Source organism: Phytophthora cinnamomi, assembly GCF_018691715.1.
Source record: "Phytophthora cinnamomi strain GKB4 chromosome Unknown Contig0, whole genome shotgun sequence".
Taxonomy (NCBI): Eukaryota; Oomycota; class Peronosporomycetes; order Peronosporales; family Peronosporaceae; genus Phytophthora; species Phytophthora cinnamomi.
In genome coordinates this window covers 910,814-926,493 of record NW_027150933.1, presented here as the reverse complement: position 1 = coordinate 926,493, position 15,680 = coordinate 910,814, and the positions used below count along the sequence as shown (strand labels likewise).

At 55.4% G+C, this 15,680-nt stretch overlaps 6 protein-coding genes across 6 annotated transcripts; 2 read left to right on the top strand and 4 right to left on the bottom strand.

Annotated features, from left to right (window-relative positions):
- Window positions 1-227: 227 nt before the first annotated feature.
- IUM83_01885 (Transcriptional activator Myb) lies at window positions 228-3,165 on the top strand (the record flags this gene model as incomplete). Its single annotated transcript, XM_067925772.1, has 3 exons — window positions 228-2,032; window positions 2,097-2,319; window positions 2,389-3,165. 3 exons carry the CDS (start codon window positions 228-230, stop codon window positions 3,163-3,165), a joined length of 2,805 nt encoding a protein of 934 aa, XP_067800846.1.
- A 129-nt stretch (window positions 3,166-3,294) lies between these two features.
- On the bottom strand, window positions 3,295-4,341 carry IUM83_01884 (uncharacterized protein; the record flags this gene model as incomplete). Its single annotated transcript, XM_067925771.1, has 1 exon — window positions 3,295-4,341. One exon carries the CDS (start codon window positions 4,339-4,341, stop codon window positions 3,295-3,297), a length of 1,047 nt encoding a protein of 348 aa, XP_067801108.1.
- Window positions 4,342-4,667: 326 nt separating this feature from the next.
- On the top strand, window positions 4,668-9,229 carry IUM83_01883 (Ras-related protein RAB1BV; the record flags this gene model as incomplete). The annotated part of the gene is made up of 6 exons (XM_067925770.1): window positions 4,668-5,283; window positions 5,380-6,470; window positions 6,539-6,649; window positions 6,722-7,162; window positions 7,226-7,313; window positions 7,404-9,229. 6 exons carry the CDS (start codon window positions 4,668-4,670, stop codon window positions 9,227-9,229), a joined length of 4,173 nt encoding a protein of 1,390 aa, XP_067801110.1.
- A 147-nt stretch (window positions 9,230-9,376) lies between these two features.
- On the bottom strand, window positions 9,377-12,256 carry IUM83_01882 (Pre-mRNA-splicing factor ATP-dependent RNA helicase; the record flags this gene model as incomplete). The annotated part of the gene is made up of 1 exon (XM_067925769.1): window positions 9,377-12,256. The coding sequence occupies one exon, from the start codon at window positions 12,254-12,256 to the stop codon at window positions 9,377-9,379; it is 2,880 nt and encodes a 959-aa protein (XP_067801111.1).
- Window positions 12,257-12,475: 219 nt separating this feature from the next.
- IUM83_01881 (arginine N-methyltransferase) lies at window positions 12,476-14,023 on the bottom strand (the record flags this gene model as incomplete). The annotated part of the gene is made up of 1 exon (XM_067925768.1): window positions 12,476-14,023. The coding sequence occupies one exon, from the start codon at window positions 14,021-14,023 to the stop codon at window positions 12,476-12,478; it is 1,548 nt and encodes a 515-aa protein (XP_067800716.1).
- A 267-nt stretch (window positions 14,024-14,290) lies between these two features.
- On the bottom strand, window positions 14,291-15,365 carry IUM83_01880 (putative Chloride Channel (ClC) Family; the record flags this gene model as incomplete). Its single annotated transcript, XM_067925767.1, has 6 exons — window positions 14,291-14,518; window positions 14,590-14,687; window positions 14,777-14,842; window positions 14,944-15,044; window positions 15,147-15,219; window positions 15,308-15,365. 6 exons carry the CDS (start codon window positions 15,363-15,365, stop codon window positions 14,291-14,293), a joined length of 624 nt encoding a protein of 207 aa, XP_067801109.1.
- Between the last annotated feature and the right edge of the window lie 315 nt (window positions 15,366-15,680).

Below are 15,680 nucleotides of genomic sequence, written 5' to 3'. Positions count from 1 at the left end.
AGAACCACTATATATACGAGTCGACTGGGAAATTCAGACAAGACACGACACCTACGGGCTTTGAAACACTTGCTCGCACGGCTGGAATGCTGCTCTTTGGTGGGAATCTCTCCGGGGGCAAGAAGGTCAACTCAGCTGCAGTATCGAAGAGCTTGTCATCTCAGTCAGTAGGGAGTGGAAATGGAGATGCAGCAGCCTTGACACCCCACACAGACGCATTGCATCGCTTGACGAACCACGAGCTCCGGCTTTTGGAGGAGCTCGAGCGCACGCGCTCCAAGCTGCAGGCCGAGTGGCGGCTTAAAGTGGCCAACCTTCAACGACAGCACCCCGACATGCTTGTGAGCGCGCTGAACAATGTTCGCGAAGCAACGATCCCCAATGTCGAGGAGCTGGAGAAGCGTTTCCAGCAAGCGATGAGTGGTTCCACGCCTCCACTGTCGAATGATTTGCAGCGTGCAATGCACTCCAAGACCTTGAAGCTCTCCCCAAACCAGCGCTCCAAGTCGTTTTTGAGGCACAAGAAGGCCCACGCATCACGTGGTGTGGTCAATGCTTCCTCAGTGCAGCCTGCAAACGTTCGAACAGGGCTGGATATGCTGCCAGTGCTGACAACAACAGGAGAAACCCCTTTTGAAGTTGGGCTGGAGTCACAATTCCAACCTGGACAGCAGCACCAGCAACAACAACAACAATATGTTCTACCTGTCTTTCGACTGCCGTCCGTGCATGTGGTAAGTACGGCCAGCACGATGGCGGCCAAGGAGGTGCAAGCAATCAAAGAGGACGTTGATCGGAAACAAGCAAGCGAGACGCTCGGGTTGTCGGTAGAGGAGATTGAAGCTCTCGAAGCAGAACTCAACGGTCAGAGTGTCGACACCTCTCCTCCGTCATTCTACCAGCCTAACCAAGTCCCTCTCGACGGGCAAAAACTTCCCGGTCTAGCGCAAGGCAAGAGCAAGAAGCGGAAGCAACAACTACATCCGAGCACGCGAAAGAATGGTGGTCCTTCAGTCCAGGCGAAGAAGGGTCTTCGCGCTGCAGAGGATGGCGGTGCACTTCGCAAGGAATTAGAGTCGGCACTTTATAGCGTGCAGCACCTCACGCGGCTGGTGAAGGACGATATTTGCTGGGCACAGAAGATCTGCCCCGCGTCCGAGCTGCGTACGACGCTCTATTTCAAACGGTGGGGGAGGGAAAAAGTTGAGAACATATTCCGCCGGCTGCTGTACAATCTTCAAGGCGTGGCCATGGAGCGCTGGAAGCATGCAGTCGCGCACGAAAAGCAGCAAGAAAAACTTCAAGCTTATCTACTCTACAAGGGGAGTAAGAAGCTTGATCTGTTCTTGTTAAATTGGTCGCAACGCAAGCTGCGGCAAGCCTGGACAAAATGGTGGTCGGATATTGTTCACGAGAAGGCCTTGGAGCGATCAGCTCTGGAGCTGAACGCAATTCAGGTTATCCAGCGCTCGTGGCGCGCCTACCGCGGGCGATTATTTGCTTATCTTTTGAAGATGCAGAAGCTAATTGCTAAGCAAACAACTGCAGCTATCAAGATGCAGCGCATGTTCCGCGGAGGAATCGCACGCAAATTTTTCAGGCTCAAACGACTCGACCAGCGTCGTCAGGCCATGGCCACTCGTATACAAGCACTGGCACGAGGATACATCATTCGGAAACTCGCCAAGCAAATGCGAGATCAACGGAAGATGCATCTTGTCGCCAGTCGTGTGCAGGCACTATACCGCGGTCGGAAGACTCGTCGAGAAGTAGCAATTCGGCGAAGGACCCAACGCCTGACTAAGGCGGCGATATTAATCCAACGTCGGTACCGCGGACGCCTCGGGCGTGCAACCTTCATTCGACGGCGACTGGATCGGATGCGCAGTATTGCTGCAACGAGAATTCAAACGATGGCTCGTGGTAGGCGTGCACGAAAGAAACTCGCAAGTTTGCGCGAGGAGAAGCGTAAGCGTCAAGCGATTCGCCGTGCTGCAGCTATCGACATTCAAAGAGTGTATCGAGGACACCGGTACGAATCTGCTCAGTTGCTAACTCATTAGTGCACTACCTAATTACATGTTCCGTGATATTAGCGCTCGCCTGTCGACAGAATTAAAGCTGATGGCGCTGCGGGAGAGAAATCGGATGTATGCTCAGGCTGCCACAAAGATTCAGAAGTTGGTCCGCAAAAGACAAGCTATTCGCCGGGTCGAGCAACTTCGGCAGGAACGAGCGGCTAGATTCGTGCTTCAGGCACGAACATGGGTAGAATACTGGAACGAAGACTCGGCCAAGTGGTTTTACTACAACCAAGAAGTAGGTAGTCATTCGCTTGGATCATTTGTCCAGGAAGCTTGCTTATATTTTCTTGTGTCTGTTCGGTAGACTGGTGAGGCACTGTGGGCCCCTCCTGCCACAGGATACACAAAGGCGGACGGAAAGCTTGTGCTTCAGGATGGCAAGGTTATCGACCCGTCAGAAGATGACATCACCGCCATTTTGGCAGTTCAAAAGGCACCGCCTACATTGAACGGAACTGACAACTCCGATGCAAATACAAAGGAGCATGAAGACGAAGACGAAGACGATGAGGACGAAGACAAGCTCTGCGTAGAGTGTGAAGAAGAGGACGCTAGACGGCAGTGCGCTCAGTGCGAGGACGTATTTTGCGATGCGTGCTACGAGAAGCTTCACCATTCGGCAAAGCGGGAAAAGCACACGTGGAAAGCTATTGGGTCACTCCGCTGCATCGAGTGCGAGAAAATGCGTGCAACACGTTGGTGTTCTGTCTGTGAGGACCCCTACTGTTTGGGCTGCTTTACTATTATCCATTCCAAGGGAAACAAGGCCACCCACCAATGGACAGACATGGCAACATTCAAGAAGGAGCGCAAGAAGCAACAAATGGCCAAGGAAGAGGAGAGCGCTCAGACCTACGACGAGTTCATGCAGTCGAACGAGTATCAATACGTCACGGAGTATGCCGTGGCTGAAGCAGCGCGACAAGCTCGGGAGGCTCAAGCGTATGCCCAGTCGTATAACCAAGTGTATGCCGTACCACCAGCAACAGGCGATTACGGCGGGTGGATAACACTGGTTGATGACTCTTCAGGTCAGACGTACTACTACAATTCGTTCACAGGCGAGTCCCGGTGGGCATAACGTATTGCTGAGAAGACAACGTGAAGAGCAAGTTGTAATTTTTGCCGCAGCAGGTCAGTCGATAAATAAAAGTAGTGGAGAGAAACTTAGCCTTCGTGTCCTCTCTTCAGATGAATGTCACCGTATCTTTCACACCTCGACATCGAATCGCATGCGGTTGTTGTTTCGGCCTCCATGAACACGAGGGTCAAGGCTCATACGCCTCATGTTGTTCGAGTCCATCTGTCGAACGAAGAGAAATCCCGAAGACACGCGTGGGATGTCCGCGTCCGTGGGGGATTCATCAGCCGAGCCATACACCTTTTTCCAGGCACCACCGCTCCGATCACGGTTAGAGCCGAAAACATTCGAGGACGTCGTGGACAAGAAGGTGTAGTCGAGACTTCGGTACGAATCAACTTCGTCCCAAGGCGAGGACGGGAACGTGTCGTCGCCTTCCGAGCCAAAGCTGTACTCCGTGGACACGGGCGATTCGAGCATGCCGATGGAGTAGTCGTCAGTGTGAGAACTGTAGTCACTCGCCGCGTGACTGTCGTTTAGACCGTGTCGGCGCGCTGGCGCGTAGATTAGCATCTGCGGTGCTGGTCTTGTGTGGCGGCTACTGAGAGGAGCAACGCTGTAGGAGGTGGCCTCTGCCCAGGAGTTGAGAGAGTCTAGTCGAGAGCCTTCGCGCATTTTGCGGTGGCTGGCGTCGTCCCCCAGCACGGGGACGACGGAGCCGCTTGAGTCAATGTCGGCCAAACCAGTGCGGTTCGGCTCGGGCACGGCGAACGTCGTGCGCTTCATGCAGAAGCGCGAGTTGTCGGGCGGCGCGCTGGGGGTGGGCGTTTCGCTGTCCGTTTGGTCGAGACTGCCCCTGCCGCGACGCAGCACCACGAGGAGGTAGACGAGACCCACGAGGACCACGAGCCCCACTGCGATCACGATGATGGAGGTGGTGGGGAAGCCGCTGCCCGAGCTGTCGATGGTCGCAGGCTGGATGGTCATGTTGTCCTGCTCCTGCTGCTTCTGCACTGCCGTCACACTCGCATCGCCGGTGCTGCTACCGTCCGAGTCAAGTGAGCTCAGGCTCCGGAGACGGCTGTAGTCGTCCGCATTGTCGCTGCTGTCGCCGACGTCAGCAGCCAGCGCCAATCCAACGAACAGTGCAATACCCAGCAGCGCCATTATTGCCATTGCAATCGCTGTGCTCGACTCGACCTTCGACGATTACGGGAATGGGGCGAGTCTCCTCCTTCCCCCTCCGTGGCGACCGCAATCGCTGCGGGTGATGCTACCAGATTCTATGCCATTCCGCGATCTTGGCAGTCATCTGTCCATCCGCCCTTTAGGTTCGACTCTGCCAGGACCACATTCATCAACGAACAGGCGAAGCCATACTGCCAAGTTGAAGCCATAATGCCAAGTTGAAGCCATCAGGTCGTTGATCAAATCCATCTGTACCGCCTTTTCGGTACACGCACCCGCGAAGGAACTTCACTCCGAGACGAGAGAAGAGAACAATGGCGACATCCGCGGGCGCGGAGGAGGAGCTGGAGCTGCCGCTGCCGCCGCCGCTGGCCGCCGGCGACGACGACGAGGACGCGCTGGCTGTGGCGCTGCGCGTGGACAGCTCGGCGCTGCAGGAGGACGGCGCGCCGGTGTCGCTGTTCGACGACGCTCGCGTGCGCGTGGACGTGGCCGAGGACCTGACGCTGCTGCTGGGCTTCGGGCGGCGCGTGTTCACCGCCGGCGTGCAGGAGGACGTGGAGCAGGGCGGAGGCGGCGGCCGAGGCGTCCCGCTGCGCGTGGTGGTGGACGCGCAGGACGAGGACGAGCGCGTGGCGGACGTCAAGTGGCTGGACCGCGAGCTCTTCGCCGTGGGCTTCGCGTCGGGCGCCGTGCGCATCTTCAGCCGCGCGGGGAAGCTGCTCTTCGAGCAGAAGCTGCACGGCGCCGCGGTGCTCCGGCTGGACGTGAACCGCAACGCCGCGACCATGGTGGCGCCCCGTCGCGCGAGCGTCCTGCAGGCCAGCGAGCCCGACACGGAGGGCGAGTTCTGGGTGCTCTACGCGGACTCGACGGTCGCCATCGTGCAGATCTCGGAGATACTGGGCAAGCTCAGCTCGGCGGTGTTCGGTGCGTGGCTGCAGCGGCCAACGCGGGCTGGTAGAGAGCAGGTGTGGCTAAAGTTTTATTATTTTTTATTATTTTTATTTTTTTATTGTGGAGTAGGCCCTGCGCAGGCCAGCAAGTTCAGGAAGTACTCGCTGCGCGACCAGAAGGACATCGTGGCTGCGATTCCATGCGGACCGGTGCGGCCGACGATCTTCCAGTCGCACGCGCGCCTCGGAGTGTACACCATTGTGAGCGCGGGCCAGGCGCCGTTCATCGCGTTTTATCAGGCGGGGAACGATCAGAACTCGATCATCCACTTGGCGCATATCGCTACTGCCATTGCCTCGAGAGCTGCTGGCGCGGTGTGGAACTTTGCTACTAGCTGGGGATGGGGGCGAGGCGCTGGTGAACCTGCAGCTGGAGTGGAGGAAGGCGGAGAGCATGCAGGTTATACGCAGCTAGGTGCAGGTGCAATTGACGCTGCGGCCGAGCATGTGCCCGCTCCTGTCGGCACTACTCGGTCAATTTACGAGGACGACCGACGCCGGTGCAGGGTCCTAGTGCTGAGTCCGACGGGCAGACTGGCGGCTGTTTCGGACACGCTAGGTCGGATTCTGCTTGTTGATACCTCTCGGATGATTGTGATTCGGATGTGGAAGGGCTATCGAAATGCGCAGTGCGGCTGGATGCAGGGCATGGAAGGAGCTCGGCGCCCTCCTGGACTCTATCTCGTCATATATTCTGCCCAACGTGGTATCGTAGAAGTGTGGCGTGCTCGGTATGGCCCCAGGGTTTTCAGCTTTGCAGTCGGCAACAGTGCTAAGCTTTTTACACAGTTCGACCCCATTACACGAAGGACAAAGTGCGTTGTTCTATCCAAAACGAGCGACACTGTGTCGGAATTGATTGAGCTGAAGCCCGGGTTGCCGAACGCCTCGATTTTGATGAAGTATTTTACACAGAACAAGCTTCAAGAGGAACACTTTCTTTTACACCAAATAATAGGTGGCCTTCAGGCATTTGTGAAGAAGAAACGTGTTGACGCGACGCATACGCTTGAGCAAGATGCACTCGATCCGTTGTTAGAAGACATTGGCAGCCTATCATCATCAACAACGATCCAGGCGCTACTCGACGTTCTACTGAATGCGGATATGACACTATTGAATGCGAATTTTTTGATCAAGGCACTGGAGAAGTTGCAGCTGGTAAGAACCTATTACATGGTTATCCAAAGAATATTATGTGTAACGTATGTGTTGTTATTCTTTCTCAGGCTTTAAAGAACGGAATGTCATCGAGAACGCCAACTGGAGCAGAGCTATCGTTGCAGTGGAAGTTGCTCTGGCAACACCGGCTTGTATTAACTTTTATCGGATTTCAGACAGTAAGTGTGGCAAGATGGGCAGGTTTTGCGAATTCTGGACTCGGTACACTAACTTGTATTTACTGCGTACAGGAATTTGAGCGGGGTAAGCGCGCTCTGGCGACAATGGTGCAGACCTCCGTTAAGGATATCATCTCTCGGTCCAGCGCGAACAACCTCCAAACAGGCCCATTGCCTCGAGTCCTCCCGTGGCTGGAGTTATTTCGTCGGGCTGGTCTCGCGCTAGACGATGAATCACGCGCTCGGACACAACGATCGATCGATAGTGCCAGTCAACTGACTGCGTGGGAATTCATGGAGTTCTTCTCGATGCCGTTCAGTGATCCCGATTTGCCTCGCCGCCGAGATATTCTATCTCTGTTTGAGGTTGCAGACACGAAAGAGGAGTTTTTGCGTGAAGTTTTCCGCGTGTTGAAAATCCCGATTTTCCGCAAATTTTCGACTACTGCTCAGAGGGATTGTCTCTTTACGTTCATCCTCGCTCCAGTGCTATCAAGCGTCTTCGCTGTTCAGGTACGGTGAAATTCTCGCTGGTGGGCCTGATGACAATTTTCTAACATCTATCTACATTTCTAGGAACTGCAACAACTGCATTCGTCTATCTTCTTGACGGAAGAAATTCTGACAAAACTATTTATTGAGTGGTTTTTCTCACTTCCTCTCGGTGCGATACTGGCACTACCTTCGCCTTCGCTGTCTTCGTCCCTTCAGCGTTGGCTACAACCATATTTCGTCATCGCTGATGTCGAGACAGCAATAGAGCAAGAAGGAGAGGATAACGCCGGAACGTCTTTTGTTTCGACAGAGACCTATCTTCGCCGCTTGCGTGTTTGTCCCCGCTCGCTAGTAGAAATCTTTAACTCATGCTGGAAGACGCCGAAACTTTTCCACGCGTTCGTGTTGTGTGAACACTGCGGATGGGGAGAGCAGCAGTCGGCAAACCATGCAGAAGAAGATACCTTCGGGAAGTACAGCAGCGCCGGCAGTGGAACGCGCTGGATCATTCTGCAGGGTTGCATCGCTAAAACGGTGCACTTATCATTACGTCTTGGAAAAGTCGGTCGTCTATCTGTTGATGCTGTTGAGCACGTTGATGACATCATGCGGAGTCTTGCTGTCATGCAGATTAACGACGGCCACGAGGCTGGCGAAGATGACTCCGCAGTACAACTACCCGTGGACCATGTCGAGACCACTATGAGCGAAGATGGCACAGACGGTTGGGTCGCTACTATGGAAAACTGTCGAAAGGCTGCACAGATGAAGGATTGGGCAGCCGTATTGCGTGCTTATCCTCAATTCTCGAACAAAGATTGCTTGTGCTGCTTTCGGGTAAGTGTGCTATGTACCGCTTGGAATGCTGAGCGTTCGGATATGCGCCAGTTGGAAGATGCACTGCTGGAGCTTGATTGTGTGGAATCGCTTCGAATGAAAGTGGCCATGGCGGCATATATTTGGGAACGATACATCCGTGTGCACGTGGTCACGCTCATCACTTTTTGGGAAGAGAGCGCTGCTGGCAAGAAGCCGCAGCGTGGACTCCAGCCTCAAGTCGCTCGTCGTTTCTTTGGAATTATCCGAAATCTGCTTGTTACGTTGTTGAACACGGCAAAATCAATGTCAGTGTCGCGAGCCTTGACAACAGTGCACAGCCTCGGAAGCGAGTACGACGATGAGACGAGCGATGCAGATCCCGAATCAGACGAAGACGATGACGAAGATACGATTCCGCGTACCACTGCATTCAAGATGGAAAGCTTGACTCAATCAGTCAAGTGGCGTTGCCGTGTGAAGGACCTCCATTTGATTTTCCGGCAGCGATGGCCACCTTCGCATGATACATCAGCGCTGATGCAATCGTTGAAAAATTTTAAGTTTGACATGATCTCAGTGACGCAGATCGCCGATCATATCAGCTTGATTATGCTACTCGATTCATTCGCCGCGACAGCAGTGACGCCAATCTCGATCGTTAAGCTGTTCTCGAATAGCGGCCGGTACTTGTGCCGTGCAGACAGCTTCCTGATGGTCCAGCCACCGACTCAGCCGAATAAAGAAGAGGTTACTTCCATCAACCGGGATCGAACCAGGTTTCTGAAGGAGCTTCTCCGGCATGATGAAACCCTAGGGTTTTCGCTTGCGGAGGCCTTTGGACTTCCACTAGAGGTGGTTCGTGAAGAATATGTGCTGTTCCTTTATCAGTCGGGTCGGGACGAGCGTGCCGACTTGGCGATCGAAAAGATGCAGAAACCGGAGAGCTTGGTACTCAAGTTGGGAGCTATTGCTCGAACGCGGCTGTCCCTGATTCTGCGGCGAATGAAGACGGAGGCAGAGTACGCTGTGGTGATGAGTATGCTGCCTGCAGACGTGTTTGCGTGGGTGATCAACGACACTCAGCCACCCCTCGTGGCAGACCCCTTGGTCGAGAAGCTCGATCTCACGCCATCGCTCACTTCTACTCACTACTTGCTGCTCAAATGCTTAGCTTTGATCCCTCCCAGCGGTGAGGAGTTCGAGAAGGTATCAGCAATGTCTGTGCTGGTAAAGGACGTAATTAGCCAGGTGAAGCTGCACTCATAGAGCCGACGAATGCGAAAGAGGCAATTCTTCCAAATCATCATGAGTATAATCCATCAACAGAGGTGGTGAGTACACTGTACTGTCACCTGCTATCCATTTCAAACGTTTAGCCAGGGACGCCCTATCTATTCATTTTGTCGGAAGAGCTTAACCAGCCCGGCCTACCGCCTTGGGCATCTTCTTCGTGCGAGCATCCTCAACCTCCTTGGTTTTATAATAATGCGGCGCGAGCTCCATCAACCAATCGGACTTGATGGGGATCACGTTGCGCATATACTCCTTCGTCGTGAAGGCTAGCTCGTGGTACACGACCCAGCGCGGGACTTCTTCCAGCTTGATTAGGCACGAGCTTGGGTGGATGTACACGGACTGCGCCTTCTTGACCGTCTTGTAGTGACCCGAGTTGTCCAGCTTGGCGGTATTGTAGAAGTAGCCGGCACATATGGCCTTGCGGATCGGTTCGTGATCACTACGGTTGCTCGTACGCTCCAGCTCCACGCGATCGCAAAGGCCTTCAAGCTGCTCTCGAACATCACGTGCGGTCTTCAGCGAGCGCATGATCACAAAGTTCTCGTAGGTCCACTGCGTTGAGTAGTTCGTCTCGACCCACTGGTTGTAGACATTCATTAATGTGATGTGATCACCGCCGCCGCCGCGCGCGAAATTTAGTCGAGCATTATCAGCGTGCACAGCTTTGTCCTTCGGGCGGTAAAAGATAGAGTTGTTGACACTCAGCATGGCACAGATTGTCATCACTTCTTCAGTACAACCAAACTTCTCTGATGCGAGCAGTGCCTTCGACATCATGGGATCCAACGGGAACTCAGCCATTCGCCGACCCAGCTTTGTGAGTTCACCCAGACCATTCAGAGCTCCAAGAGCGTACAGTTGCTCAAGGGAGCGAATGAGTGCCTTCTCTGGCGGAGGATCCATAAAGTCGAAATGAAGCAGGTCGTTGATACCCAGCGACTTCATCAGCAGCACAACACTAGCAAGGTTCGTGCGCTGAATTTCGGGTACAGTGTTCTCGTCTAGTTCGTTCTTGTACGACCACGCAGTGTACAGGCGGAAGCATTTCCCTGGAGCTGTACGACCTGCACGACCAGCACGTTGGTTCGCCATAGCCTGTGACACTGGTGCCACCAGAAGAGACTCCATGCCAGTTTGCGCGTTGTAGTTGGTCTGCTTGCAGAAGCCCGTGTCGATCACATAACAGATGCCTGCGATGGTCAACGACGTCTCTGCAATATTTGTACTCAGCACGACCTTGCGAGCTCCCTCTGGCGTTGGCTCAAACACTTGAGCCTGGCGCTCCGAGGGCAAAGTAGCGTAAATCGGTCGAATGAGCAGTTCGCGTATTCGAGAGCCAAGGCCGCGCGTGCGCTGCAGCAGTATTTCTTCGGCTGCTTCAATTTCTTCTTGACCAGTAAAGAAGACGAGAATGTCTCCAAGGGGCTGAGTAATGTGGATTTGGAGGACTGTCACAATAGCCGCATCCAGGTAGTCAGCCTCGGGAGCTTTTGTGTACAGAATATCAACGGGAAACATGCGTCCGGGGATCTTAAAGATCGGGGCATCATCGAAGTAGGCGCTGAACTTGGTCGCATCTAGCGTTGCACTAGCCACAATGATCTTGATATCGTCACGGAAACGCGCAATATCCTTGATGAGGCCGAACAAAATGTCTGTGCTCAGTGTCCGTTCGTGTGCTTCGTCAATAATCATGACACTGTACGACTTCAAATCTGGCTCCGTCAAGAACTCGCGCAGCAGCATACCATCCGTCATGTACTTGATCACAGTCTTGTCACTAGTGCAGTCCTCGAAACGAATCGAGTACCCCACCTCATTACCCAGCTTCACATCCATTTCCTGCGCCACACGCGCAGCCACACTCATCGCAGCAACTCGTCTCGGCTGCGTACAGCCAATAGTGCCCAGCTCCGAGTACCCAACCTCATGCAGGTACTGCGGGATCTGCGTCGTTTTGCCCGATCCCGTCTCTCCTTCAATGATAATGACAGGGTAGTTCCGAATCGCCTCCAGGAGAGACTCACGATAGGGAAACACCGGCAGCTGTTTTCTTCCTTCCTGGATGCTCAGATGCTTGGCCTCCTCCATTTTCTTCCTAGCTTCCTTGACATCTTCGTCACTCACATGATGTCCCGACAGCATCTGCTGGGAGATGAAGTCGATCTGGTCGTCGAAGACCAGCTCGTCCTCCTCCTCCGTCTTCTTCTTGCGCTTGTCCTTGGCCCCGAACCTACTCGTAGCCATCTTGACCTGCGTCTCCTCCCACACCTCCTGCTCTGTGTGGAAGACCTCCTCCTCCTCGTACCTGTCCGTCAGCAAGTCCTCCTTCTTCCTGACCCTGTTGCCTTCATCGTCCACCTCCTCGTAGGAATCCGGGATCTGGTAGCCCTCCGTCTCCTCCTTCTTGGACCTGGCCTTGGCCGTCTCCAGGATCCTTTTGTTGAGCTCCAGCTGCTCCTGCTCCTTCCTGGACCTCTTGCCGCCCTCGAACAGCACGTCCTCGTCCTTGAGCTGGAACTCCAGCAGCTCCAGCTCCTTCTCCTCCCTCTTCTTGAGATACTCCTGTCTGCTGAGCTCCCTCAGCCTCCGCAGCTTGTCGCCCAGCGCGTCCTGTCCGGCGTCCACTGTCCCCCTCGTGGCCAGCTGCTTGATCTCGTCGCGCGTGAGGCCGCCCGCGCCCTCGGACGCCTCCAGCTCGTCGGCCTTGCGCTTGTGTTTGGTGCGGTCCTCGTCGCGCTGCCGCAGCCGCTCGGCGAAGGCGTCGCGCTCCTCGCGGTCGCGCAACCGCTCGCGCTCCTCGGGCGTTAGCTTGGCCTCGTCTTCGGCGGCCTCCAGCGCGCGCTTGGAGCGGAAGTCGTGGATGACCTCGACATCTGGAGCATCTCCTGCGTCTTGCGAGCGTGTGGAGGTGTCCTCTGCGCTGGGACTGCGGCGCCGGCGGCGAGAGAAGCCGTCGGAGCGGCGCGACCGGCGCGCGGAGTCGCCGCCTGCCATTTTTGTGAGGATTGGGTACGGTTGGCGGATGTGAGTACCCATTTCAAATCTCTAAAAATTACTTAAATTTAGGTACATTCAAAACCTCTCAAACAAAATAGTCCCGCACCAATTTATCATCAGACTACCTAGCATTGCTAGCAATGCCACAAGAAGGACATGTAATGTCGAGATAGAAATTCAAAAGCAAGTATTACGGCGCTCTAAGCACTAAAAGCTCTAGTGAATGCGGTAACGCTGGACGATGAACTCGCCCTCAGCTGCCTCCTTCCATTGGATCTCGACGTCGAGGAAGCGCGGGTTCTCGGCATTCCGCCGCACCCACCACTTGCCATCCACAACATCTCCCTTCTTGACACCGAAGGGCTTCGGAACGTGGAAGAAGACCTGGTGCCAGTGCGTCGGCGTGCCCTCGGCTCCCGTCGTGAAGTACTCCGGGCGCGGGCAGTCACGCTCGAATCCGATGTCGAAGCTGGACACGAACCCATGGAACGTAGCGTCCTTGGTGACAGACAGCGTGAAGGTCGAGTGGAAGTCAAGCTCATCGTACGTGACGTGATCGATGTCGATGTTCTGCAGCAGCTCGCGGCTCGTGATGATGTCGCTCGGCTGGACATCCTCCACGAAGGCATCTCGGATCGAGATCTTGGACTGGATGGGTTTCATGTTGAAGCCGTACACGTCGTCCCAGAAGTCAAAGCGATTGGTCGAGTCCTCCATTCCCTGAATGAACATTGAGCACTTATCCGGGAACAGGTGGCCGCCGGGGGCAAGCCACTTGTCGCGCGCGAACAGCACCGTATCGAGCATCGATTCGTACAGGAGGCAGTAGCCCATCCACTCGGAGACGATAATGTCCACCTTGTCCACGGGTAGATCCATGTCCTCGACCTTGCCACGGAGAATGGTGATGACATCGCTGAGTCTGTTGGCGGCCACGATCTCGCGCGCCACGTCGCCCATCTCGCTGCGGTCGATGCCGATCACCTTAGCAGCACCAGCCTTCGCCGCGAACATGCTCAGAATGCCGGTGCCGCAGCCAACGTCCAGCACCACCTTGCCCTTGAAGAGCTCCGGGTTGTTGAGGATCGCGTTGCGGTAGCCGTCCGTGCGGATCCGGTCCGTGATCATCTCGCGGTGGATGCCCACGTGCGAGTACGAGTCGAAGTAGTACGTGTCATTGTCGGCAGCGTCTTCCACGGGGGCCGCGCTCTCGCCGTCGACCACAAAGTCGCGGACGAGCTTCGAGTACTTGGCCATCTGCTGCTTGAGCTCCTGATTCTCCAGCCGCAGCTTGCCGATCAACTCGCTGGCATCGTCACCAGCGGTGGGGGCCGCCACCGTCTCGCTCTTCTGCTCCTCGTCGGCATTGGCGCCGTCCTCGTCGTCGCTGCTGTCGCTGTCACAGTCGAGACAGTAGAGCAGCGGGTCGTCCGCCACCACAGGCTTGAGGAATTCGTCTTTCTGGAAGGCGGCGTTGCCCTCCGTAGCTAGCGTCTGCTTCACGACCTCTGCGGCGACACCGTCCAGCGTGCTCCAGCGCAGGAAGTTGACGAGCTGGATGGTGCCGTACGTGTCGAGCTGGCGCGTCGAGATCTCGCGCTTGAGCGAGAAGTCGTGCGTCTCCTGCAGATGCGCGTGCAGCGGCTCCTCGGCCGGGAACTTGCTGGCGCAGAACACGCAGTCGAAGCTGGCGGACGAGTCGTCCACCCAGTCGTCCCACGTCTCGCCGCCGTCCACGTCCACGATGTCCTCGCGCTCCGCCATGTCCGTCGGTGGTCACTGATTCCAATTGGCAAATGCCAACCAGTGGACTGAGCCCCCGAGCCAGATGGCTACAGTGGAGGGATGCAAAAGGGACAAGTGCGTAGCAAGAGGTGTATGAGAAGCTTTATGGCATCCGATGGCTGCTCGTCCTGCATCAATGCTGGGTGGGCCTTTGTCGACTACTGCAGGCCAGGACGCGCCAGCCACGCGGCACAAAACGACAACGAAAGACAAGCGGGAGGGAGGGAGGAACAACCTAGCGACGCCTTACGCACAGCAGCTGTCTTTGGACTGCTCCTGGGACTCGTCCACGCGGAACTTGCTGCCGTTCGCCACGTCTAATCTATCGTGCTCGCTCTCGGCCAGTCGCTTCTGGATGTCCACGGCGATGGAGCGAAAGGCCTCGTCAATGTTCTTGTTGCTCTTTGCGCTCGTCTCGAAGAACTTGATGCCGAACTCGTCCGCCAGATCCTGACCCTGCTTCGTTGTCACCGCCTGGAAACAAGCGCCACCAGTCAATACACGAGGAGCGTGGCCTCCTGACATCACACAATTATCCAACGCACCCTTTCCGACGGATCCACATCGCACTTGTTGCCGATCAGGATCTTGTTCACATTAGAAGACGCGTTCTGTCGAATTTGTGTCATCCAGTTGCGAATGTCTGCGCCGACAGAGGAGGCAAAGCCGTTAGACCATCCGCCCAAACGCGCCAAGCAGCTAGCGACACCCCCAGGCACTTCGGTCGCTTACTCTGGAAGGAGTGGTCGTCGGTCACGTCATACACAAGTAGAATGCCCATCGCGCCGCGATAGTAAGCTATTAGCAGCACACGACGCCATCTCCGTTAGTCAGCCTCGGTCCTACTCGAGCAAAGCGCACCTTACACACAGTAGACTCTAAAGGGCAGTGGCACGCACCGGTCGTGATCGTCCGGAAGCGCTCCTGGCCAGCGGTGTCCCAGATCTGCAGTTTTATCCGCTTGCCGTCCACGTCGATCGTCTTGACCTTAAAGTCGATGCTGCAGGACAAAACAACGGCTAGTGTTAGCCCGCGCGCATGCACGCATGTAGCCGGAGAAAGAGAGAGCGGCGCTGGCTGGCTGGAAGAGCAGCGGACGCACCCGATGGTGGTGATGAAGGACGTCGTGAACGAGTCGTCCGAGTACCGCAGCAGGACGCAACTCTTCCCCACGCCTGATTCAGAGAGACGCCGAGGCGGTTAGACGCTTGCACGGGCCCGGGAGAAGCGCAGGAAGGAAGTGGATCACGACCACGTACGTACCGCTGTCTCCGATCAGCAGGAGCTTGATGAGCAGGTCGTACTTGCTGCTGTGCACCATGGCGCTCGATGAAACAACACGCGGCAACGGAGCTCAACACTGAAGGCGAAATTGTCAAAAATGCGCACTCTTCTCTGTACCACGAATCGGGTACCGCATCTCACAGTACTATCGTAAATCCATAACCAGCTACATCTAAAAACATGTACATCTGCTGCAACCGTGATAGTACACTGCTTTTCTGCAACAGGCGTGTGATAGTAGGTTATCATAGTTGAGCAAAATGCACTTCAACCTATCTCTTAATTACTGGCACTGAGTATGATGTGAACTTGATGCGTAGATTCACGTCAAGTGTGATAGCCGTCTATCATA